The sequence below is a fragment of the Euwallacea fornicatus genome, chromosome 19 (genome assembly GCF_040115645.1).
Source record: "Euwallacea fornicatus isolate EFF26 chromosome 19, ASM4011564v1, whole genome shotgun sequence".
Classification (NCBI taxonomy): Eukaryota; Metazoa; Arthropoda; class Insecta; order Coleoptera; family Curculionidae; genus Euwallacea; species Euwallacea fornicatus.
In genome coordinates, this window is record NC_089559.1 from 19290 (window position 1) to 43615 (window position 24326).

Sequence of the window (24326 nt, forward strand, 5' to 3'; positions counted from 1 at the left end):
GGAAACGAACAATATTGAGGAATCTATCTTTCCCCAATGGCAAATTAAACTTTCTAATACCAAAAACATCTCGTATAAATAAATATAAACGTTTGTTATAACGAAAGAAGGTGAAAATTATTGCAATTTCGGAGAGAGACAAAAATGGCAACGTCGCCGCCACAGCGGATACGAAGCGAGGTAACGACGATTCATAGGAAGAATTCCCCGAATGGAATGTTTAAGTGTTTATTATTCACCTATGATGGATTTCTTTAAATGGCAATTTTTAAAGAAAACCATTGGATGAAATTCTGAAAATAATTAATTATATGTATATTAATTAACACTGTTTCTTTATCTATGACTGTTATTTTTTATGCCACTATTTAAAATGTGTTGTTATGTTACAATTTTCAATTATTAAACTACCTACAAAGGGTTGGTGGATTATTTCAAAGACACGTTGTGGTAGCCACATAAATATAAACCTTGATAAAGATGTATCAACTAATTTACTATAAGGGAAATTTAAACACAAATTATTGTAATTTTGCTAAAATAAATATTGGTGATACAATGTGTCTTCCTTCATACAATGTAACTTGGTTATACAATGTATGAACTGATTTACTATAAGGGAAATTTAAACACAAAGTATTGTAATTTTGCTAAAATAAGTATTCCCTTCCGATAAACATTTCTCACATTGTTAATAAAACAATACCCTAAGATGAAAAAAGCAAATTTCTCAGTCCAAATAAATGCAAAATATATGAGAACTCTTTGAAAGTATAGATGTGGTTGCTTTTGGAAGAATAAAAAAATTGTTAAATGATTAGGGCTCAAACCACCAGAAAGTCAGGCACATCCAGTTAACACTTGAAACGCAAGAAAGTCCAATTTTACTTATTCTAAATTGCAAGTAAAAATGACAGACAAAAGTTGACTGTACCTACCTTGGTGAAGACCGTGGAAAAGCCCTACTTTCTCAACCATCCCAGAAATTGAGGATCCAACCGATGCTATATCTCGAAGACTCTGAAGGATGATGGTAGTTGCTTGCTGTGGTGGGTAGTGGAATTCTTTTCGCTTCGTCGGGGTGGAACGCTTCGGTTTCTGTACTAAAACCAGAGGAATAGTTTTGGGTATTTCTAATTGCAGGAGCACAAATCGATGAATATAATGTGGTCCTCTACGAAAGGAATGCTACTTTGGGACAATGTCAATGATAAGTTTTGATTGCGTTTGAAGGAGGGGAAATTTTATTATTAGTTCCCATATTTCGGGAATAGAGGAGCCTATATTTTGCAAAACAGGACTCCTTGCAAGATCTTCTAGGAATGGGTTTCCTTTTTTTTCTTACCTCCTCTTTCTTGGTTCTATAGATATTCTTTTGATCGACCTGGATGATACCGTTTCTTATTATTTGCTTCTGTTTTGAATGAGATTATATTTTTGATTCAAATCTAAAACTTCAAGTTAATTTCCACTTTTCGTTTAATGAAAACAAACGAAAAACTTTCGCGGTCCAATTACTGACGCGCGAATGTCATAATTGTCATTCGAATTGTTCGGATAATTACCGCAAAAACATCTCTAGCGGTGTTTACGAGAAGGGTACACAGAGGACATCACATCCAAAAAAAAATTAATAATTTGATTAAAATTTTTATTGTTTCGTTTAATGATAAAACATATGCGTGAGCCAATTCGTAATTATGAAAATTTCCAATAAATCGAGGGAGCCCCCTCCCACACCTAAATCTACTCAAAGTAAGACTCTCGAAATCGCCGATTGGATTACGAGCTCACAGACGATATCTTACACTCGTCTGTTGTTGGATGAATTAAATGACACGATTTATTGCTCGGTCCTAAGCTATCACTATTAAAAAACGTCTTTGCAGTCGTAATAATTATTAATAAAGGGAATGAATATTGTAATAAATTGCAATGCTATCTTCCTACAAATAAAACTTCAGTACTTCCACTCAAATCCAACTGATACCACAAGCAACAGGCAAACTAATACATTTATTTCAAAGACGAATCTATCGTAAACGAAATCGGAGCTTTTTTTTAAAACAACACTCATTTAGAATATCATTCGTTATGTTCATAATTGATGTGTGTATTAAAAATAAGGCCATTATCAATAGCCAGAAGCGCATCGTGTCGCGATCCTGCAGGAAAGGTTTTTTCCACCAAATTGTCCAGAATTTGTAATTTTTATTGGCATGTGTTATAACTTTGAAGAAATAAAACACCGTATCTCCACAACACGTCTTTATTGCACTATTTCGCCAATTCGAATGCTTTGTCCAAACGTGCTAGGTCGTAGGGATTACACATCGCCAGCCGCATTGTTGGCCGCGTCATCATCACAACTTGGCTGAATCACCAAATGAATAACACTCGTAAATAAGCAACCACCACCAATAATTAATTAGTAACATTAGTAACAGTGTATTTATTACAAAACAATTCAAATATTCTTCTCCCTGATCTGTCTACATAGAAGAGGTCGATATAACTTGAAAATTTAATCGTTACTTAGTGACTTGTTATCGTATGATTTAGTAAAAGTAAATATATTATAGAATAATGCTGTGCATGCTGTTTTCGTGGAGATTCTAAATTGGGCTACGGACGCAGATAAAGTGAATTCTGCACTGATTCTCGGCTACCAACAACACTTTGTAGCATCCAAACGTCCCTGTAGCAGAAGCTGTACAGTTGCCATATCTATTTAGCAATATTCAATAAAAATAATAATCTTCCGCAATTTCCTGAAACTTAGTCACTGCTAAATCCTTACACGATTAAGGTGTTTACACCAGTAAAAAATATTATTCATGAGCCTGATGCATCACGATCACAACGTCCTGAGGGCCAAATAGGAAAGAACCAACGGCACTACAGAGAATGAGAGGGTGAAGGCGCCATCTGGTGTGGGCGGCTCGGTGGTGATCGGCTTCAAACTAGTACTGACGACGGTTGTGCTCTTAGGTGTGGTTTCTATCGGATCGTTGGGGTCGATACCATAGTAGGCATAGAGTTCGTCCAGATGCTCATTTAACCAGACAATGTTGGCCTCTGCAGTCGCCAGAGCCAAACTAGCCGCTTCGTGGAAATCTTCGTGGAGTTCCCCAGTTTCGATGAATTCGTTCAGCTAAATTAAATAAAGAAACTAAAGTCCGGCATTGACGTTTTGATGAGGGGTGAGTGACGTCAAAAGGAAAACAATTTGATAAACAAAAGACTGCAACGGTGTCGCCACTTAAAATGGAAATTTTTAAATTGTTCCGAACTTACAGCCAAAAGTTGTTCCTCCGTGGTGAATCTTTGAGCCAATCCGTTGATCATATTGCTGAGAGCATTTAAACTTTGATATCTAGAAAAAAAACATTAAATTTGTAAATTAACGATGAGTTATATAGGGGCTTTTACCTGTCGTTGATAATGAGGTGGTTTTCCTGAAGAAAGCGGAAAGCTACGTCGATCCCCATACTGGAGCCCGAATACACTGAGGTAAAGACTTGAAGAGCGTCTTGAGCCCTTATGCCCGAGGTTTGATCAAGGGATAGCTGTAAATAACTAAAAAACAGAGCAGGCGTTTTAACGAGAAAAAAAAATTAAGGCTCACTTCCATAAAATTTCCTCATTGGCAATGCAGCCCAAAGACTGCAAAATCCTCACTTTCTCGCTGGCAATGTCGGTGGTGCTGTAGGATTCCCAAAGATACTGCCAATCTTCGGTATCGTTACCGTAACGAAGGGCGTTGCAATATGTTATAGAACGTAAGTTTTGAGTAGGCCTAATTACAGTGCAATCAGTAAATATGTCAATTATTTTTCGAATTTCCATTACCTAATTCCTGTGATTCTGAATTCCCCAAATCTCTCCCGAGCAAAGTTGACGCAATTGCTCAATCCCAGCCTGCAGGCCAACGTCAAGACATCAACTTGCTTCAACGTGTAAGCATGATCGGATCGGTTCAAACTAGTCCACGGAACGTTGTCGTAAATCTTGGCTAGCAACATCAAGACATGACTCTAGAATCTTTGATAACGCCCTGTTGTTATTGAATTTACCACATCGACTTACCGACATGGCTCTCCCCAATCTAGAATCGTATCCGACTCTAAGGAATAGGAAATTAAAGCCGTTGATGGCGGGTAACCATGAATGATGGGAAATGTCATTTTTCAAAAAATTTATGATATGAAAAACTCTTGTGTAGTTCATTCTATGGGCCCTGGCCAAGTGGAAAGCATCATCTACGAATTGAGCCCGGTTTACTTCAGGGATGCCAGAGAAACTCGCATCTTTAAGAGCGATTAAAAGGGGGTCCCAAAGGTCGTTATAATTAACCCTGTAGTAACCTTTAAGAAAAGGCATATTTTTAGAATTTATATTATATACAGACATTTGTTAGCACACCTGTCACGTGGTTGTTAAGGACCACCCACGTGGCCAGCTGGGTTCTGTTAAAAACAAAAGGAATTTCGACATAACCGAGAGGCTCGAGCCAGTCCTGTGGAGCTGTTTCGTCGAAAGTGGGGTTTAAATTGGTGGCCCATGTGATGGGGACGTACCATCGGAATTCAGAACCATTGCCGTTCAATAAAAAGCGACCCTGTGAATGAAAAGTTTCTGGTAGTTTGGTAAAATTTACCCATAAAGACGGTTGCTATATGCAACTGGAATGTAACGGGCATGAACGACAACAACGATTGATCGATTTAAAATTTGGTCATTTACTCACATCCTGTCGAACAATAGCTGAGTATACGGCCGAGTTGACTTCCAAAATGGGAAATCCAGGATTTATCACCCAATTTTCCATTACTACGCTCAAGTTGGTGCCTTTGGGCAACCTAGATCTATCGGTTAACTGTTCATCAAACGCGTACCAGAGGTCCTCCGGAAGTGTGTTTTTAAAAGCACTAAAATTGAATTTTTGGTTTTTTAGTTCGTCCCGATTTCTTGCACCAAAATTTATTACTATTGTGAGAGATAGAAGCGCAACCCTTCGATGAATACATCCCTTCCAAGAATGTGCTCCACCATTCTGAAGATAGCGCCCCCTTAAACATTAAATATTACAACAGAGAATTGGGAAATATTTGTCCATTGAATTACCTTTGTAATAGGACACTCTGGAAAACCTGGATAGTACCTGCCCGTTGCTCTCAGCTGGATGTTGCAGGGCCTCTGCAGACAACAAAGAGTCGGTTTCCAACATTGGCAAGATCACTTTCACCACGTATTGCTTGTCCAACTCCCATTTCGGATAAACCTAAAAACACCACTTCAAGCATTTTTTTCTAGGTATTCCAACAATCACCTCGTGCGTGGCAAAAAATTCGAAATAAGTGGCAAATCCCTCGTTCAAAAAGATTTCCGACCACCACTCCATGGTGACTAAATTGCCAAACCACTGGTGGGCGTATTCGTGGGCTATAATGGTGGCCACATTCTGCTGGTCCCCGTTGGTGGATTCTACACTATTCCACAGCAGATATTGTTCCCTATAGGTGACCAATCCCCAGTTCTCCATGGCGCCAGCAGCAAAGTCGGGAATGGCTACTTGATCCATTTTCGGGAATCCCATTGAGCCATAACTGAAACCGTTTGATATAATACTGTAAAATTTCATATTATCAACTCACTTGTAATCGGTGAAGTTATTGAGGACTCTCATTATGGATGTTCCAGTGTCTAAGGCAAATTCTCGAATTGCTGTGGTTTCCTTGGAAGAGCAGACCCTGTAGGGCACCGCATTAAGTTCAATGTTTTCCCCACCTGAGCAAGTAAAGTCTGATACTATGAACGCCACCAAGTATGTCGGCATCGGGTTGGTTAGCGGAAAGTAAGTGGTGATCAAGTTCCTTTAAATATCATTCAGCAAAAGCCCCCTAAACACTATATAATGAACAAAGTCGCCTTACGGATTATCTCCTACAATGTCATTGGTATCATGGGCATTTTCGGGCATATTGGAGAGGGCGTTTAAGCCCTGGGGATAGGTGATGTAGATCTCAAAATTGGCTTTAAAGATCGGCTCATCGAAGCAAGGAAAGGCCCTTCGGGCAAATGTAGGCTGGAACTGCGTTGTCGCTAAATATTTGGTAACTCCATTGGAAATGTAACTGCTCTTGTAGAAACCATACATGTCTTGAGTGCTCAGTCTTAAAAAAAATCCCCAATTTCTAAATACCCCGTGCAACCAGCCACTTAAACTCACTTGCTGTTAAAAGTAATAAATAAAATTGCAGTACTCAGAGAGAGATTCCCAGAAAGATTGAGAGTGGCAATGTCAGTCGCCTCATCTATATCAATATCGGTAACTGACACGCTGTCCCAGAACACTGAAGTGATGTTGATGAAGTCGTGAGCAGCATGAAGTTGAATCGAATCGACTCCGACTTGAGTGGCCCTTAAGGTAATTGCCACATAACCTTCATATTCATCCGTATTTTCAGTGAACGCAGCTTCAGAGAGATTCAAATGGACCAAATACCTGAGGGGTTTTACTGTGGTTGGCAGCCTGTAAGCTGTTGTGATGGTAGTCAATACCAGTAGTAAAAATATTAGCACCTAGAAGTTAGAATGGAATATTAAAGGAAACCGTCAAGAAATTGATATGGAAATTGAGGATGCACGTAGGAAATTATCTAAATAGTTCATGTATCATTGTCCAATGTAGGAACCTGAGCCGAAAAAATTCCTGACAGGATGGTGACGGATAAAATTTTGTACTTAACGTAACTTTATAAATTGATTCATTTTTTTTAATTTTATTTCGCATTAAAAATTTCAAGATTAATTAATTAACTAACAATGCTTTGTATGAACTTCTACCGAAACATATTCGAAACAATTCCAATTACTCATATTATGGAACAGAAAGAATTGCATTGAATTTGCTCAAGTTATTGCGATGCAACAAATGATTAAATCTTAAATCCACTGTAATAGTATTTTGTCCTATGTGTGACTTAAACAGCATCAATAACTAGTTAATCTTTAACTAAGTAAAGACAAGACAGGTCGAACTTTTACAACCAAAATATCAAATTTTACTAAACTTCCTAAATCCTCAATAAAGAATTTACAGAAGGGATTATATACCAATACAATAGATAGACGGGTATGATTAATACATATTTTTTTAATAATTAACAAAAATTAATATAATTGTAATTATTTTTATTGACCGTTTTCAAACTGTTACGTAATGTTCGGTTTTAAGACATTTATCAGTTTATTAACGATAAGAGATGGGGAAGTTTTCCAGATGCAGAGTAAATAGGTTTTATTTAGTAAATAAACCTTCTGTTTCACTAATAGGTTTCATCAATTGGAATGAAGTGATAATTTTTTTATAACATACCCTGTGGTAAAGGGCAAAAATGGATAAATAAACCGATGATTTTAAAGGAATAAAATAATTGGAAGAAGCAAAAAAATAATAATAAAAAATACAAATTGTAAGATGAATTTACGCTAGGATCTTTAAAGATGTTTGCAAGTATGTTTTTGTATTGAGTATTTTTATAAAACTGTACTTACTTTCATGTTGGGTAGTTCGAGAAGCACCATACCTAAAAGAGATCCCTCCCATAGGATACCCCTTTTATAAACATTTTATCTTATCAGTTTGTGAAGACTACGATTGTTGAATTATGATGTCCCTTTAGGTTAAATTAAACTGGCTTAAAATACATTTTAATTGAATTTTGTCATCAATACATAAATTAATCGAAAAGTTTTCAGGTTTAAGCTTCCAGTTATCTTGGACCATAAACCATATTCAATGGACAATTTTGATAAAAACAAATCCTTATCATATAAAGATCTTCTACATTAGGCGGAGGCTGCCATGAAGATAAAAACCATTTGTACATTAATTTCATGGCTTTAGACCCATAATTAGTGTCGCAATGTTTTGCATTTGCAATAGAAATAAGACTTGCTAATTCGACATTCGGTTGAATGTCTGTGTGAGTGCATGTTTTAAGGCAACCTGAGCATGAGATTTATGACTAAGAGCTTACTTTGGAATGGCAATACTATACTATAAATCACCCACGCATATTTCTCATAGTCAGCTTCATAAAATTTTACTCATCTTCAATATAAAACAATAAAACATTTATTTAAACGGAATCTAATGCCACTTTAGGAGTGTTCTAGTAACTAAATTATCGTTACAGAGGACCAATAGAAAAAAAATTGTATAGAAAAATATAAAATCTATAAATCTTGTTTAAACATAAAAACTATCCTGCTAAAGGGTTTGCATGAATGGTAACGCTGTTAATCTTAATGTCATTCAAAGGTTTGAAGTTCTTGGGATTGACGGGCAGCTTTTCCAGTTCATCCAAGGTTTCAAACCCATCTATTACCCTGAAAAACATAGATCAACATCCAACAATAAAGGTTATAGCCAATACCTTCCAAAAATTGTGTACTTCAGGTCCAAATGTGGCTGGGGAGCATAAGTTAGAAAGAATTGGCTTCCATTAGTATTTGGACCATTGTTTGCCATAGAAACTGTACCTCGGACATCGTGCTGAAAATGAAATATACTCATAAACTAAATGAATTTTACCAAGTAAAACTACAATTACTGTTATACCTACAGGCTATAGAGTTTTAACAATACTGTCACTACAAATTAACCTTTAATTGTTCCTTGAACTCATCCTCAAATTTCTGTCCCCATATCGAGGTGCCACCTTTGCCGATACCGGTAGGATCCCCAGTTTGTACTATGAATCCTTTAATATTTCGATGAAAGATGCACCCATTGTAATAGTCACTGGCACATAAAGCAAGGAAGTTTTCGCAGGCTTTAGGGCAGCTTTCGCAAAAGAGTTCAATCTTAATTTTTCCTAGGTCTGTGTGCAGAGTTATCGACTAAATAATAAGATATTTTCGCATGATTTCTTAGGACATAAACTGTGTTTTTTCCTTACCATTATTGAGTTTGAAATGAGAGGGTTATTATGGTTGTTAGTTTAGTGAATTAATAATTATTAATGATAGAAATTGATTTTAATCGTTTATAATGGCATTTTAATAAACATTTAATTTATTTAAATATATACATCTAGAACCTATTTGTTTATAAATGAAATATGAGGTTAAACACAAAATCAGCTGATTGGTTATGCGGGAAACATCCACTAATTAATCAAATATTTTTTGTCTTTGTTTTATCTGCAAAAATGGAAAAAAAAAGAACATGGCCCTGACAGAATTTATTTCAAATATCTGTCAATATTTCAATTTCCCCGCCAAAAGAAAAAGTTTGGTTCAAGTATTGCTTCTTGCTTTCAAAAATATTCAGTAGAAATTTCTAATTAAATTTATTAGTATTTTATTTGTTAATACCAGCTTTTTCCTTATTAGAAAATTCTCCACCCTCATGGCCTCTATTTCAATTAACCATATTAAACAATTCAACCAACATCTCATGGGCCGCTACCCAGGCCGAGAGACCCAGATCAACCAACTTTTCAACTTCTTTGATACCAAAGAAGACCCCTTTCCTGCAAGCCTTTATCTCTTCGGAAGTCCTGCCACAGGTAAATCTACAATCATCATGTCAGTGCTACAAAGCCTACGTGTAAAACACGCTGTAGTCAACTTAATTGAGTGCTATACCTCAAAGCTTCTCTTTGAAACCATTCTCAATCAGTTAAATAAGTTGGTGGACAAAATGAAGTGCGATAACTTTATGGAGTTTATTGGGCACATTCGAGAAATGCCTCAACAAGAGAGATGGGTGATTGTTCTAGACAAGGCAGAAGAACTTCGAAATATGGAGTATAATTTATTAACAGGATTTCTGATGTTTCAGCAGCTGACTGAGGCGCCTGTGTGCGTCATATTAGTATCGGAAATTGCTTTTGAAAAGTTTTATTGTAAATTGAATGTTATTGAGCCGATAAAAGTGTTTTTTCCTCAATATACTAAACAAGAACTGTGGGAGATCCTTTCATTAGATTATAAGCATATGTGTGATTTAGTTGATAAAATAGGATTTGATATGGAGTTTTTTAAGAACTATTTGAGTATCTTCTTATCAGTTTTTTATGGTGTATGTAGAGATTTACGAGAGCTACAACATATGAGCAGGAAAATTTTTCTCACCTACTGTGAACCTATTGAGAAAAACGAGCTGAAATTGTCAGACTCTATGGCCTTATGGAGACACATTTCCCCAATATTCTCATCAAGCCTGGAATGTTTATATTTAAGAGTGTCCACAAATAACCAAACAACACTGCAGAAAGTAACTCATAGTTTTGAGCTACCCTTTTATGCAAAATTCTTGCTGATTGCAGCTTTTTTGGCTAGCTACAATTCACCTAAAGATGATAAAAGACTCTTCATGAAGTTTCATGGCAAGAAAAGAAAGACTCTAAAGCAAGTAAAGAACAAAAGTAAAGTTTCTGAGGAACTGAACGTGCAAATTGGACCAAAACCTTTTACCCTGGACCGATTATTGGCAATATTTTATTCAATTTTAGAAGACAAAGTGGGCTTCAATAACCATTTGTTAGTGCAAGTATCAAGTTTGGTGGAGCTGCAGTTGTTGGCACTTGTGTCTGATGAATCTAACCTGGAATTGAGAAAATATAAGTGTGTGGTAAACTTTCAAGTTATTCAGGAGATTTCCAGGATGGTAGGGTTTAATATTAGGAAATATCTCAGTGATTTTAGTCATAATTAATTTTTAAAAAATACACTTGAAAAATGCAAAAAAAAACAGTATAATAAAGTTTTTACAACAAAAAGTTATGCAGACAATGACTAGTGAAATTCATGATTTTATAAAACCGCATTAAAAGTACTAAAAACAGTAATATCAATAGTGATGTTAAGTAATAAACTATACAATAAACTCATTAATACAACAATGATTATTAGCTGCAAGTTGTAGAATAATAAATTATGTGAAACAACAATAATTTGTCTCAAACATTCGCTTAAAACGAAATTTCACACACAACAAAGCTTAGTTTAAAGGGCACAACGTGCGATTGCATTCCTGCGCCCCTCGAGAATTTAAAACGCTGGTAATATAACATTATTTGAATAATAAATACTTTATAAGCACACTTTCCTAATTCAATACTTAAAGCCAATAGAATACACTTGCTCCTACATAATTCAACAGTGTTGAATAGAAGTTTCAACTTATTCAAGGGTTAATTGAAACGTTATGACTAGACTATATCAATTCGAGGGAGACTTACAAATTACATATACACTAGAATACAAAATAGTCGCTTTCCTAGTCATGCTACGGGTTCGTAAAAAAATCACACTCTTCATGGTATTATTTGTGCTTTAGATCGTCGATTAATAGAATTCTCTAATTACTATGAATACTCTTCAAGTGCTAGAAGCCTTAGGTAGTAAGAGTAGTAATAAGCAACGGCACTTCTATTTAGAATACTCATTTAAAGACAATTCGTAGGACTAGATGGTAGTTGACGCTCGTGGAAGACGCTCTCATATGAGCTTCAATTAAAATTGATGATTTGGGGTATAATGTTAATTCTTAAATACTGCCTTCGCTCTCATCGGACATCTCCAAGGCCTCTTCGAGATTCTCTGAGAGCAATTCCTCGTTGGCCTCATCGGACGAGCTGCAATTTTAATTAAAAACTATGTCTTCAATTTTGCTGTTTTTGGGGCAAATTAGCATTTGAAGCCGATTATTAAAGCTCAAAATGAGGAATTTGAAATCTACTTTTCAGCCTTCACGTGCAAAGTCTTGTTACTTTGTTAGTAATTTGACGTTAGACTGCAAATAAGCAATGAAGACACACATTAGGTCCGATTAAAATGGTCGGGTTAGTACCCACGAGGATATTTTTTCTCTGTTTATCTTACCCTATTATAGCCACATTCGTATTCCCTTAAACACAAATTAATACAAAAAATTAGTAACAATAAGAAATATTTCGCTGGAAACGCCACTGTTCGAAAGATTATGGGATTTGGAAGTTTCAAAATGGGGGAAAAACCTAACAGTTTGAGAGATTTCATTCAAATTTTATGTAGAATATAATAATTTCTCTATTTTTTACTTAGGTACAGAACGTTAACGTTATATTGCCATGGCCTACTGTGGAGTAAAGAGAATTTGAGTGAGTTTACATCTATGTGGTTAATTTGTGTAATATTAGAGTGAAGGTTTGGGAGAAAATTGCTGGTAAATATATATTTTTTGAATTGGCAAGGTGGCGTTTCCAAACCAATATGGTCCTCATTCCCATGGTATCTATTTCTTTCGTCTATTCATGTAGTATTAATATACGAGTAGAATCGAATGAAATATAAAATAAATTCATGACAATTTGGCGAATGAACATTCAAAGTAATTTATAAAAGGAGTTAAACTTGCTTTCATTTTTGAAATACCTTTCTTTGATAGAAAAATTTCCATATTCCTGGGGCGTTGAAGCAATTATTGATAATATTTTTTGGCAGAAAATTCTCTGCAAATCCAGAATAGTGCCTAAATTTTTCTCATAGCATATTTGAAATAATTGACTAATACTATAGCATCATTTTTATAGCCGCAATAGTTCATCGGACTGTAGTCATCAATGATTTGTTTAGTGTTGTTTATTTTCATCGGGGGTCGTGGAAAAAAATAAACAGACATTTTCGTAGATTAGCAGGGAGTTGATGTTAAACGAATGCAGAATCTATGAGTTTATTTAACTCATGACCAAATATGACAAACGAGGAAGGTAGCAGTTATACTGAGTGGTCCTGGAAAGATACGAAAAAAAATATATTTTTTTCTTCCAAAAGTCCTCATTATAACCAAATAAACATCTAAGAGGGTCAGTGAAACCTACACCAGAAGATTGAATTAAATTAAATCTACCAGAACTACTTTAATCCCTTCTATACAATTAAAAAATTCAGGCAAAATTTATGAACAAAATATTAACTTACATGCTGTCGTTGCCTTCATTTCCACCTTCCTCTGCGACCAACAGCTCGTACTCCTCGGAGGCGTACCGATCCCAATCAGACATCTAAAAAAAATTAAATTGTTTTTATAGATTAATAATTATTGGTTACTGAAAGCACCTCTATGCCGTCAAGATCGTGATCCCTCTGTGAGGCAAAAGGATCTCTCTGTTCGTGGTCTAGGTACTTCTCCAAATTGAAGAAAGTATCGAAGAAAATTGGAGTCATTTTGCACTTCTTCAGATCGCTCAGAGTAATCTTGCCGGGAATTTTTGGTTTGATCATATCGAGCATTTGACAAAGACAATCCTGAAGGAGCAGGTATTATTTTATTAAATTTGAAAATTGAGGCGGAAGTCACCTGGAAAGGTAAAGTTTCGATGCCGATGCTCTCCATGCGCTGCATTTGCTCCTCATAAAAGTACTCCAGCTCATACATTGATAAATACCCATCACCATCCAGATCCATACAACGGAACCAGTACTCAATGGCGGTGGGATGCGATTTGTCCTCCTCGCTAAGCAAAAACCACACGAAGTCAGTATAGGACATGCTGTCTTCCTGGCGTCGTTTATTGCCACGTGTTACACAGCCGCAGAAAATGCGCTCAATTATGCGCGAGGACAGAGCTGAAACTACCTATAAAACACCACCGTCCAAACTAAAGAAATTTAATTTACCATGATCGTTGTGCCTCGTCAAATCCTGTTTGTCGATGAACAAATCATGGTCCCGGTCCAGCTCCCAAAATTTGCAATAAATTACGTAGAAATGCTCGTAACTAAAAAACTGCGTGATTTGATTGATGTCTTCTTCTTCTTCGAGTAACTGGATCACCGTGAGCAAGTTGGAGCGTCTCAACTCGGAAACGGAGATTTTTGCAGACCAAGATCGGTTCACACAATAGTAAATGCGGGCGATTACTGTGTGAACATATCTTGAGTGAAACTCAGTAGCTTCCTTGAGAAAAGTGAGGCCCGGATGGGTTTCCACTACGTCCTGGACTAGAGGAATAAAGTCCTCAGGGACTAAATATTGCCTTCTCCCGCGAGTAAGAATGTACACAAAGCGGGCGGCTGCGTCATGGCTACTAGCAGACATTCTATGGTAGGAAAACATTACAATCGATGAAATGTTGGTATGACATACGACGTACCCTTGCCAAAACGTCATAAATTGTTCGAGGGTGCATGTTCCTTTATCTGCACACGCGGCCAAATACAGGGCAGTTTTCCAATAGAGCGGTAATTGGCAGGCCTCTGCTATCGCCCCAAAATGCTCTCTAGGCAACCAATTAATCAGAGAAATAATCGATATTAATAATAACTTTTTTTTACCTGGAAGCCCTCTCACCGATATGTGCGAAGACAGCCTTTACCTTCGCTCTGATTGTCTCGATTTGACCCGGAGGACCCGGTTTGCCCGCCGGATAGTGGAATCTCGGTATGTTGACGTTGCGATGGGCTCGAACGTGCCTCTGTAACGTCGTGTGTTGTAGCGATAAGGGCTTAATGGAAGGCTGAAAAAGACCCCTATTTTAGTGCCAAACCGCAATAAAATAACATATATGATTCCGTTGCTAGGTAAATAAACAATTTTGTCTTTGACTTGAACAGTCGCCGGTAACACCATGAATGTTGAATTTAAGGCCTACACTATGTATTGGTCTAACTCACATTCACAAATTATTTTTAAATTTATGAAATGCTTCGTACCACTTTATTAACTACCACAGCGACTTCTCATCTCAAAGTGCGGCTAATCGTGGTCTATATATTAGTTTACGTTTTACTATTCTACAAGGGCAATTTTACATTTTCTCAAAAAATATTGATTCTTTAAATAAATGTCTAGATCCACAAGATGTCTGAATGTGTATTAAAGTACTTGTACAAATTATTAGAAACAAGAATGGAATATGGTAAGTTGTGTTGAAAGAAATAGCAAGGTTCAAATCTAGCTACCTTTAGCTGATAATATGGCGTATGATAATTTACTAAAACATCAGTAAATTTGTGTTTAATTTGTTATGAATTGTTGTTGGGTCTTTGTGCTTGTAGAATATATTTGTGACTTGATAGACTAGAATCCAAACTAACTGACAACAAAATTTGGAGAACGCGGTTTAGGAACTACGTGTTTCTTAACGATTTGGCGAATGACCCTTAACGCATAATTCTAATGCGCTGCATATTTGCGTTAGCGCTTTTAAGTAAATAACTCAGTTGGCTATGTTTTTAATTGACATTTTAACACTTGAATTTGTTTCTCAAATGTCAGTTTTTTTATTTAGCCCTCAGTTTTTCTTGTCAGTTTCGCTTCTTGTTCCTGTAAATATCCATAAGTATGGCCAATAAATTCACTTATTCTGAAATAGTGGATATGCTGTTAGTTTATGGACTTTGCCGTTGTAATAGTCAAAAAAGTGTACGAGTTTACAAGGAAAAATATTCTTTCCGTAGAATTCCAAATCGGAAAACTTTTGTTAATATTGAAAGGCGTCTAATTTCAAGGTAATTTGTATGCATCATCAGGCTTAGATGCATTTTTCTCCAAAACCGTTTCTTCTAGCGACGTCAATAAAGTATACCTTTTCTAAGTATAAAAGGTAGGGAAAAAGGTTTTTAAATACCAAAATAATATACACCGTGGCACGAAAAAGTTACAGAGATTTAAATGTGTCCTAATGGTCGCTTGTGGTGCCCCCTAGAAGAAACAACTAAATCGTTAATAAATTTGAATTTCGTATCCTAAAACACCCTCAAATATGAAATTTCGTGAAATTAACTCAAAGAAATCGAAAGATATTAAAGAAAAAGTGATTTTTTTTTTTCAATTTTAACACCCTGTAGCTCCATAATTATCAACTTTTGGACTGAGGGAAGTTTAGTTAAATCGACTTATTTTCACTCAAACAATCTGCGGTATTATTTTGGCCACGTAATTCGAGGACACCCTGTAGAATAATTATTGCTATGATAGAATGGACACTCACCTGAGGTTTGCTGGCTTGTGACACCGGATGTGCTCTCACTCTTTTATCAAGCAAAAGATCGCTCGGACAACGCTCAAAAATTAGAACTCTTTCAGCTACAGAACCCCTAGTCAGAAAGGGTCGCACTGGATTCGCTGAGGACTGGCGTAGATGCAGTCTTTGGGTCGAAGTCAATTCCGGATGAGGAACCTAAAAATAGTAAAATTTGTTTCCAGTATACAAAATAACTAAAATTTCACAGATAATAGACCTGTTGCTCCGGACGTTTCGGGGTGCTCCTAAGGCCCCATTTGGTGATCCCCTCGGGAGATTTTTCAGGCTCCCGGATAATGTGCCTAGAGGGTACCTCAATCGTCTGTTCCTCTTTTACAATCTCGCCGTTTTTGAGGGCATTAATCAGCCTTTTTTCCTCCAATGCCACCTGTCAACGAAGAGGCAAAATTATTAAAAAATCTTACAATCATATAAAGAGCTACATGGCAATAACCATCAAGTTTACCTCATCAATGGTAGTCTTGGACACCCTCGAGGGTAGAGTACTATATCCCTGAGCATTACTGTTTTCCCTGCTCTGCAAATACCCACTTCCGAACCGACCCAGTGTAGGAGACCCATTACTGGGGGCGGAACCATTGCTATGACCCCCATAGGGGGTGGGTATGCTGTTGCCGGTAACGGACTTTTTGCCCGACACTTTATCGGTGCCGATAACGCGATTTTTCAGGGGCCACGTCTGCAGCCCAGCTGGGTTCAAATCGGGGGGTAAGGTCATTTCTATGGTGTCCGACAGGTGGGGCGGTTTGGGGGATATTTGCGGTTTTGGGGTGGGTGTAGCAGTGTGGGTGAGTTTGTTCAGTGGTGACGGGTAAGTCTGTAAAATAAATAATGTAGTTTTACGGAATAAATCCGGCCATTTGGGCAACACGGCGAAGATTGCGTGAATGTGTATTGTATTAAATACAGAGCGTCCCAAATTGCTTATACTTGTATGGGGATCTTGATAGAAAGATATACAGGGTCTGGTAACTGTGTTAGAGAATTCTATGAGGACTTCATACCTGGTTTGGAAGATAGAATTATTTTTTGTACGACAACGTATTTTGCGTAAAAATGCCTAAATAAGGTTTTATCTTCAAAATCATTTTCGGCTTGGTTTAGAAACTACAGGGCAAAGTTAGAAATGCAGGGTTGCTCTTTTTCCCATTTTTCTGGAAAACGGTAAATCCTGATGCATGTTTAAGATATGTGCAAGTTTTTAATAAAATGCTTTAGGACATATCTCATTCGCCCGATTCTATATATATCTTAAGATAAGGGAAAATCCCATATATGTAGAATAAAGTTAGGGCGCACTGTATACAAAGTGTAACATATCATTATGGAGATATTGCGGAGAGTGATAGTACTATGTAAAATAATAAAAAAATGCTAATACACCCCTGATTAAAAAGGATCATTTTCGATATATAGGGAGGCAAGGTTTCATATAAAAAAAGAAAATATTTTCAACAGTTTTTATTATTTTCTTTTCGTTTAGATGTATTTAAATTTTTTAAAAATTGATTAAATATTACGAATTGATTCAGATAGTTGATAACTTAACCGAATGGTTTTTCCCTTACTTTCTTTACATTCTTAATTTGCATCGTTAGATGTTTTTTTTTTATATTTTATTTATTATTAATTTTACGAAAACTGTGAAAGATACTAAAATACTGCAAGAGAACTAAAGATGAAATTTTCATTTGATAACAGAATTCTTACAGAATGTTCCAAAAAGAAATACAAAGCATAAAATAGTACATGAACCTAAAAAATACAACATCTTGTATATGATACTGACGATATGAATATTTTATTGTAAAATATCTTCAAGAAAATAAGTGAACAAAATTGCAAAAATTAAACTCAAGTCATACACGAGGAAAACGTAAAATATGAGAAAAAAAATGTAAAACTTTGTTACACTGTATATCGAAATTAGTGCGTTTTTGATCATGAGCCTATTAACATTTTTTATTACTTTGTAGAGTACTATCGCCTCCTAAAATATCTCCACGATGATATATTACACCCGGTATATTTTGCACGGCAAAAACTCAAGATTTGATTGCGTTTACACCGGCCAAAATCAATAAGCGGCACGGTCTTGACATGGTATCTTAACGCAATTTTTTTAATAAATAGGCCAACAGGATGAGGCAGGGATCGTACGTTGGCACATACTTAGTTATAATGGAGCCGATGATTAATAACGTAAATGATTGATGAACAATCCTGCCCATTAGAGTGATTGCCATTGGCCGAAATTTCAGGTAAAGGTTGCATGTATTAAGTTCAGTTAAAATGAGACTATACCCCTATAGTACGAAATTAGACTATATCCATGACCTTACGAACTTATTTGGCTCACTTATTGCAACAATAGGCCGCAGTTCAAATAGCATAATCTCTGTCCAATTTTACCCCTCATTATTCTACGGAATAAATACCAATAAATGAGCATAAGACTTTTAGTTTGTTATACAGAGTGACCAAATAATCTGTGAGCAAAGTACTTACTTGTTCTATGGTCATTTGTCCGTAATTATTAAGTTTCTTTCCCATATTGCCTGCGGTAGTCGGCGAATTTTTGACACCGCCTCCGAACCCGTTTTCCACCACTCCGGGAGCGGCGTTCTTCTCGAACTTCTGCAAGGCATACTGGATGCTGGTGGGCATCGGCTTGGAGGCGGCTTGCGCCGCCAACCGGGCTTTATCTTCGTGCACAAAATTCTTCACTAGTTTTTCAAGACGGTTATTGTCCATATTGGGCGCCTGCGCCAGCAAGTCGATGGACGGCTTGACCGGCGGCTGGGGCTTCAACATCGACCTGTAGAAAATTGCATATTGAATGACTCATTTTGACCCCTACGTGTGGTTTTTCCCGAATTCATCTAGGTAACACATGTAGCCGCATTTTTCTGCACCAAATTGAATCATCGTTTTGAAATTTTCAATCAAACAAGGTATAGGCGGGGAGCATAGTCTCAAACGCAATAATGTTGCACAGCTGTTGCGAGTCGTTTTGCATCCCATCAATAAATGCTTTGGTCAAATATCTAACACGGAACGCTGTTTCTAGCCCATTTTTCCGATTTTTGACATTTATTTCTTGGAATTCGGCCAATAATGAAGTTGTCGACTAGCACGGCTTAAGCCCGATCGAAGTTGGGATTAATCAGGAAGCAAATCGAACTAACTTCGAAAAAATTGAATGCCAACTCGTAGCCTAAACAGCTGCATGAACACAGATAAAAATCCGTTTGATTGCCGAATTAAATTCTCGGTTCTTAAGCTCATTAAACGCGTGTAAAATTCGCTCACCTCGTGGCTCGTTTTCATCCTATTTTTAATCGCTGCGACGCCTCACATATTCACTCACACACGCACACCACTCATTGCTCGGCTTGAATTCCCGATTTAGAGACTGTGGAAAACATACCGGGAAATGGTAAATTAGATCAACGACACTAGAAAACGGTTCTTTGCCGATTAAGGGAAGGAAGTGTCACGTTGCATAAGAAACTATTGAATTATCGGAAATTTAAACGATTGATCATCCTCGATATAGTGAGATAATCATTATTTTTAAATCCTGACCACTGGGCCAAAACAGCGATTTTTCATCATTTAAGATGGTAAGAGGCAAGTGAACAAACACGCGTCGTCACGGGAGATACGACACACTACTGGACTATACTATACCCACAACGTCCTACAAGAAAATCCGAAAATAAACTCCTTGATCTATCCTGGGAGCGTTTCCACCATCGAAATTCCCTCAGTTTTTTCTACCATGGAGACCTACCCCAACTTGTCGGTGTCCCCTGCTGCGTGACACGCGATCAAATCTGCCGGTGCCAAATTCCTTGACTTCCAGTTCTGGTAAATGACCTCGGCAGTGTCGGAAATCTGCTTGGCTATGGCGGCGATGTCCTCTTCGGCGGCGTCGGCGCCGCCCCCCGGTCGACGTCTCGCCATTGCCGCCATTCCAAGGACGGTCACCGAGGCGGCTGAAGAAGCACCAGTTGGGGTTGCTTCTTCCTTATATCGATGGTTTTCACTGTTCTCCAGAAAGGGGCAAGGATGGTCTCAGACGGGCTGGCGATAGCAACGTGTGGGTCATTGTTGCCTACAAGAAACAGACATTTATCATGAAAAATAGGTGAAACAACAGTGCCCTGCAAATGAGTAAAAAACCAGAAACTATTAAAATTTGGTTATTGCTTTATTTATAATACTTTTTGCCCACTGTGTATTGAGGATCTAACGTATCATTATGGAAATATTTAAGAAAGCGATAGTACTCTACAAATTAGGAAATGCTAATAGATTGGATTCGGATAAATAAGAAAGAATTTGGACAAAAACGCACCGTTTTCGATATGCAGCATGGCAAACTTTCATATTTTCTGTCATATTTTTGAATTGGGAAATATTTTTGAAATTTCGTACACATATTTACTTTAAGACCCTTTATAATGAAACGTCAGAATCATCGGCAGTCACATACAGGACGTTATGTTTTTTGGGCTATGTACTATTGTAACCTTTGAATTTTTTTTTTGACCACACGGTGTAACTTTTGATACCAAATATAAATTCCTTCTTCAATTATTTACCTCTTTAGCCTCTTGCAGTATTTTCGCATTGTTCGCCATTTTCGTAGAATTTGGAAGAATATCTACCGATGCAAGTTCAGAAAGTCTAGTTTACATATCTCGGTTTGTAATCTAAGATGCCATGGCTGGGTTTTAACCATTTTAGTAATTGCGCTTTGATTGAGGACCTTGGTTATCGCCCCCCAGATTCCTCGACTTTTTTTTTGGGAACACCTGAAATCATTGGTATATCAAACCCCAATTGAAGCATGATATTCTTTATATGATTGCCGACCATATTGACATTTTGTTGTACAGGGTCTTAAATACGTGTATTAAAATTTAAAAATTTAACTCACGGCATACTTGAGAAATGTAAGAACAAACGTGAAATATTGCCACCCTGTATTTCGAAAAATGGTGTGTTTTGACCATGGGTCTATTAGCATTTTTTTTATTATTTTGCAGATTACCATCGCCCTCTGAAATATCTCCATGGTTATATATTATACCTTGCATTTTTTTTTAGGTTTATTTAACTGCTGTGTTTTTTATTTTACTTTTTCAGGAATTCGTCCGAAATTTGAAACTAAACAATAAGGAGATAAAGCGAAAAAATCTAAATTTTCAGTTATTTTTGTGAACTAGATTTTTTGTTCACTATGTATGATTTTTTCAAAGTTTTTCCACCACATGTCATAGCCCTACGTTTCTATCTCAAATTAGCTCATCAGAAGTTCATTCGTAATTTAAAAGCAGGACGATAGTTAGGAGTGAAGAGGGGGAAATGTTGAATTTCCTATTTTTGAATTTTTTATATAGCTTGAAAAAAAAATGTTACCCACAGTCTCCGGAGAACTTTCATTGTTGCTTATTTTGCTGGGTTGGATACTAAAGGGATGCCATTCAAGCTAAAGTAAGCCCAAACTGTATCGTTACTAAAGTTCACCAGTGCTTTCCTTATTAACCACTCCTTCGGTGTGTCACCATCAATTTTCTCTATTTATAATGGTGATCATCTGAAGAAAATGAAAATTAATTTCATGGGTTGCACATGAAGCGACCTTCCAACCTGAACTAACCTGCAGAAGCAGAAGCATGAGCATTAAAAAGCATAGAAGTTAACATAAAATAGGCAACATTGCTCAGCATGTAGTACCAGAGCCAAAAATTATGTGTGTCGACATGTCGTCGTTTCGAAAACAGCACGGTTGGAACTTCCTTGTGCATCTAACAGTCATATAAATAGCCACGAATTGTGTGTCTACGCTTGTAGCCAGCAATTATTTGTCTCTTTCACTTTTTTACATATAAAGCTAAGCAGGTACTTCTCCTCCTCACCATGCGCACATAAATAGTGCTGAAATGTCATAGATCACAGCCTACGTACCTACGTACACACTTCGATACCATTGAGGGCACTAAACGAAAATAAAACTGAACCGAGAAAACGGAATCGTCAAAGATGACTGCGTTGGAGGATTTGCAAGTGAAACAGCTCGAGTGTGACCTTCCCATTTTCGCTGGTAGATGATAATGGGTGTTTAATGAATCGATCAAGCGGAGATGATGGGAATACGAGTAGTTGCATCACAGCAGTAGTGCCGATTTTATGGGGATTGGGCGGCAGGTCAGGAAAGCTGTGATGGACTTTCCTGGTTTCTCTTGGGGGTAGGAGAGCGGTGATTGAAAATTTTCCCTAGGGCGCCAAACTTGCTAAGGCTGACCCTGCACAGCAGTGAAACTTAACAAAAAATTTGAAAGTTAACTTGTATGTTTCAAGGAATACAAAGGCCAATGGGGCATCAAAGGAGTTGCATGGATTAATCACAGAGAATTGAAGAGAGCTGAAGGTGGCAGTAGAAGATGGTCGTTATAGGACGCCTTTATGAGTTTTCATGCCTTTGTTTACGCTATCACAATTCTGTTCATTTCGGGCTGAATGGGACCCTCAGAGCTTAGGGGTTTGAAATCGTGCTTTGAAGTCCAAACGGGATTGTGACAATTTTCCATTACAAAACTCCTCATTAAAGCAAGAAAGATTTCTGGTGCAAGAGAAAACCCGATTCTCGGGTTATTTTTAGTTTGTTTTTGTAATTAGGAATAAAAAAAGTAGGTTCTCAACTATTTCCAGAGGAGCGACATCCTCTTCACCAACTTCGTGTATGAAACACATTCACGGTTAACATTACAGTAAAAATCACTGGTGATGGCATAAAACACGTTTCAACCCCAGTTATAACTAGGAATTAGCGTGTTTTAGCGTTCAACCCGGCACGCAACAATCCACTTGGTTTCCTTTGGCACAATTTTCCGTGATCTGTATCGAAGCTTCGAAATGCGAAATCATCTATATGCAAGGTCAGCTTACATGTACTAAACCCTGCTCTATTTCGGTTTCTTACTAGAAGTAGCGTTTAGCGATTATTGGATTATTTGCTGCGAGAAAATTGCATTAAAATCGAAAGGTTGAAAATGCCCAGAGCTTCGCAGAGGGACATTCTGAACACATTTTGAAGGTCCATATAATTAAAATACATCAACACAATTTAAATTCTAGTCAAACACTGGTACAAATACCAATGAATATTGTCCCCTAAACCTTAATCGATTTGGAAGTTTATTGTCACCGTATTTTACATATCTGTGGGGTAACATATTACAATTTCATTAGCAGGACTTGATGGAGAAATATGCCGAGTCGACGCTATGTAATAATGAATGAAAATGAAGGTATATTGTTACCATAATTGAAGCAGTCGCCCACTTAATATGAAGCTGTGTAGCTCCACTACTTGAGGTGCTAAATTGACGCCCCCTTAATTTCTGACCTAATCTTAAGCCCAGCCACCTTTAGGATCTAATAAAATCTATCATTTATTTGAAACTTTTGAGAGATGATTTAGTGCTTAAGTGTTCTCTACATCTCTATTTACTGCGCGTGAAAAGCATGAGCTGCAGCTGCTTGACAAATTTAAATATTAGCCTGAAATCCTTAGTTTCCTTATGAACTCATAATTTAAACACGTACATATATTCAAGCGTGCTAGGCTAAAATTAGAACAGAAGGTTTCACCATTCTTCAGCAACAGGCGAAGCTAATGGGCATCAAAGCCCAGCCCAGAACCAATTCTAAATAATACTCCATTAAATACTCATACCATTCACTTCGTGATACTACTACTTCCTAAAGATCTTCCCAACCACTTACCACTATTCAATATAAGTTTTCTTTAAAGGAATCAGGAACTGTATTCCCATCACAAACGCACGAAATTTCTGTCTTTAAACGCAACCACAGTTTTTTAAAGCTCCTACGGAGCGTACCTTGTAATTAAATAGGGAATATCGCGTGGTAGATAAGGTTTCAAGTACCTAAATGACTGTCCATTTCTTTGTGTTAAAACGGAAAAAGCTTTTCTTTGGCTTTTCCTTCCGTGTAACACACGTCTAACTGCGCGACTTAAGACTGGAAAATGAAAACATTGGTCAATGTGACAGTGACGGGCGCCGGCGCCGGCTGCTTGTTTTCGAAGTCTACTTGGAGTTTCGACCAATCGTGTGGCGGAAAATCCGTGATGTCATAAGAATAATGGCCAATAAACATTGAAATTCTAAGGAAAATTGGATGAAAATTGAAAAAATTATGAAAAATTAATGTTTTTTATAATAAAATATTTAAAGTTGCGGT

At 37.1% G+C, this 24326-nt stretch overlaps 4 protein-coding genes across 11 annotated transcripts; 1 reads left to right on the forward strand and 3 right to left on the reverse strand.

Moving 5' to 3' along the window:
• Positions 1 to 2255: 2255 nt before the first annotated feature.
• On the reverse strand, positions 2256 to 7613 carry LOC136345332 (aminopeptidase N-like). Its single transcript, XM_066293510.1, has 15 exons — positions 7561 to 7613; positions 6233 to 6585; positions 5937 to 6176; positions 5658 to 5876; positions 5333 to 5609; positions 5128 to 5284; positions 4991 to 5072; positions 4751 to 4931; positions 4426 to 4621; positions 4090 to 4367; positions 3853 to 4037; positions 3629 to 3799; positions 3433 to 3579; positions 3298 to 3376; positions 2256 to 3154 (listed from the first exon to the last, which is right to left on the reverse strand). The coding sequence occupies exons 1-15, from the start codon at positions 7588 to 7590 to the stop codon at positions 2858 to 2860; spliced, it is 2892 nt and encodes a 963-aa protein (XP_066149607.1). The 5' UTR covers positions 7591 to 7613; the 3' UTR covers positions 2256 to 2857.
• Positions 7614 to 8127: 514 nt separating this feature from the next.
• Positions 8128 to 9137, reverse strand: LOC136345341 (peptidyl-prolyl cis-trans isomerase-like 3). The gene is made up of 4 exons (XM_066293532.1): positions 8970 to 9137; positions 8674 to 8910; positions 8445 to 8563; positions 8128 to 8397 (listed from the first exon to the last, which is right to left on the reverse strand). Exons 1-4 carry the CDS (start codon positions 8970 to 8972, stop codon positions 8271 to 8273), a joined length of 486 nt encoding a protein of 161 aa, XP_066149629.1. The 5' UTR covers positions 8973 to 9137; the 3' UTR covers positions 8128 to 8270.
• Positions 9138 to 9279: 142 nt separating this feature from the next.
• On the forward strand, positions 9280 to 10732 carry Orc5 (origin recognition complex subunit 5). The gene has a single exon (XM_066293525.1). The coding sequence runs from the start codon at positions 9422 to 9424 to the stop codon at positions 10730 to 10732; it is 1311 nt and encodes a 436-aa protein (XP_066149622.1). The 5' UTR covers positions 9280 to 9421.
• A 24-nt stretch (positions 10733 to 10756) lies between these two features.
• Positions 10757 to 24121, reverse strand: LOC136345333 (serine/threonine-protein phosphatase 2A regulatory subunit B'' subunit beta-like). 8 transcript variants are annotated; one of them, XM_066293515.1, is made up of 15 exons: positions 23847 to 24120; positions 21481 to 21654; positions 20657 to 20869; positions 19843 to 20166; positions 18555 to 18864; positions 16492 to 16863; positions 16243 to 16413; positions 15993 to 16181; positions 14335 to 14516; positions 14154 to 14279; positions 13678 to 14099; positions 13358 to 13626; positions 13117 to 13305; positions 12979 to 13061; positions 10757 to 11654 (listed from the first exon to the last, which is right to left on the reverse strand). In XM_066293515.1, the coding sequence occupies exons 4-15, from the start codon at positions 20022 to 20024 to the stop codon at positions 11567 to 11569; spliced, it is 2583 nt and encodes an 860-aa protein (XP_066149612.1). In that variant the 5' UTR covers positions 20025 to 20166; positions 20657 to 20869; positions 21481 to 21654; positions 23847 to 24120; the 3' UTR covers positions 10757 to 11566. The 8 variants fall into 8 exon arrangements, with proteins under 8 accessions (XP_066149612.1, XP_066149614.1, XP_066149610.1 ...); XM_066293517.1 differs by lacking the exons at positions 20657 to 20869; positions 21481 to 21654 and adding an exon at positions 11902 to 11926 and having other exon boundaries at positions 23847 to 24121; XM_066293513.1 differs by lacking the exon at positions 20657 to 20869.
• Positions 24122 to 24326: the final 205 nt, after the last annotated feature.

Coding starts and splice junctions, on each gene's coding strand:
- LOC136345332 (XM_066293510.1), bottom strand. CDS start 7,590: ATGGTGCTTCTCGAACTACCCAACATGAAA. Junction 6,177..6,232: donor TTTATTACTTTTAACAGCAA/GTGAGTTTAAGT, acceptor ATTTTTTTTAAG/ACTGAGCACTCAAGACATGT. Junction 4,932..4,990: donor CGCTTCTATCTCTCACAATA/GTAATAAATTTT, acceptor ATTCAATTTTAG/TGCTTTTAAAAACACACTTC.
- LOC136345333 (XM_066293512.1), bottom strand. CDS start 20,024: ATGGCGGCAATGGCGAGACGTCGACCGGGGGGCGGCGCCGACGCCGCC. Junction 16,414..16,491: donor CCAAGACTACCATTGATGAG/GTAAACTTGATG, acceptor CTTCGTTGACAG/GTGGCATTGGAGGAAAAAAG. Junction 14,280..14,334: donor ATCGGTGAGAGGGCTTCCAG/GTAAAAAAAAGT, acceptor TTGGTTGCCTAG/AGAGCATTTTGGGGCGATAG.
- LOC136345341 (XM_066293532.1), bottom strand. Junction 8,564..8,673: donor AGTTCAAGGAACAATTAAAG/GTTAATTTGTAG, acceptor TTTCATTTTCAG/CACGATGTCCGAGGTACAGT. Junction 8,398..8,444: donor AAGTACACAATTTTTGGAAG/GTATTGGCTATA, acceptor TATGTTTTTCAG/GGTAATAGATGGGTTTGAAA.
- Orc5 (XM_066293525.1), top strand. CDS start 9,422: ATGGCCTCTATTTCAATTAACCATATTAAACAATTCAACCAACATCTC.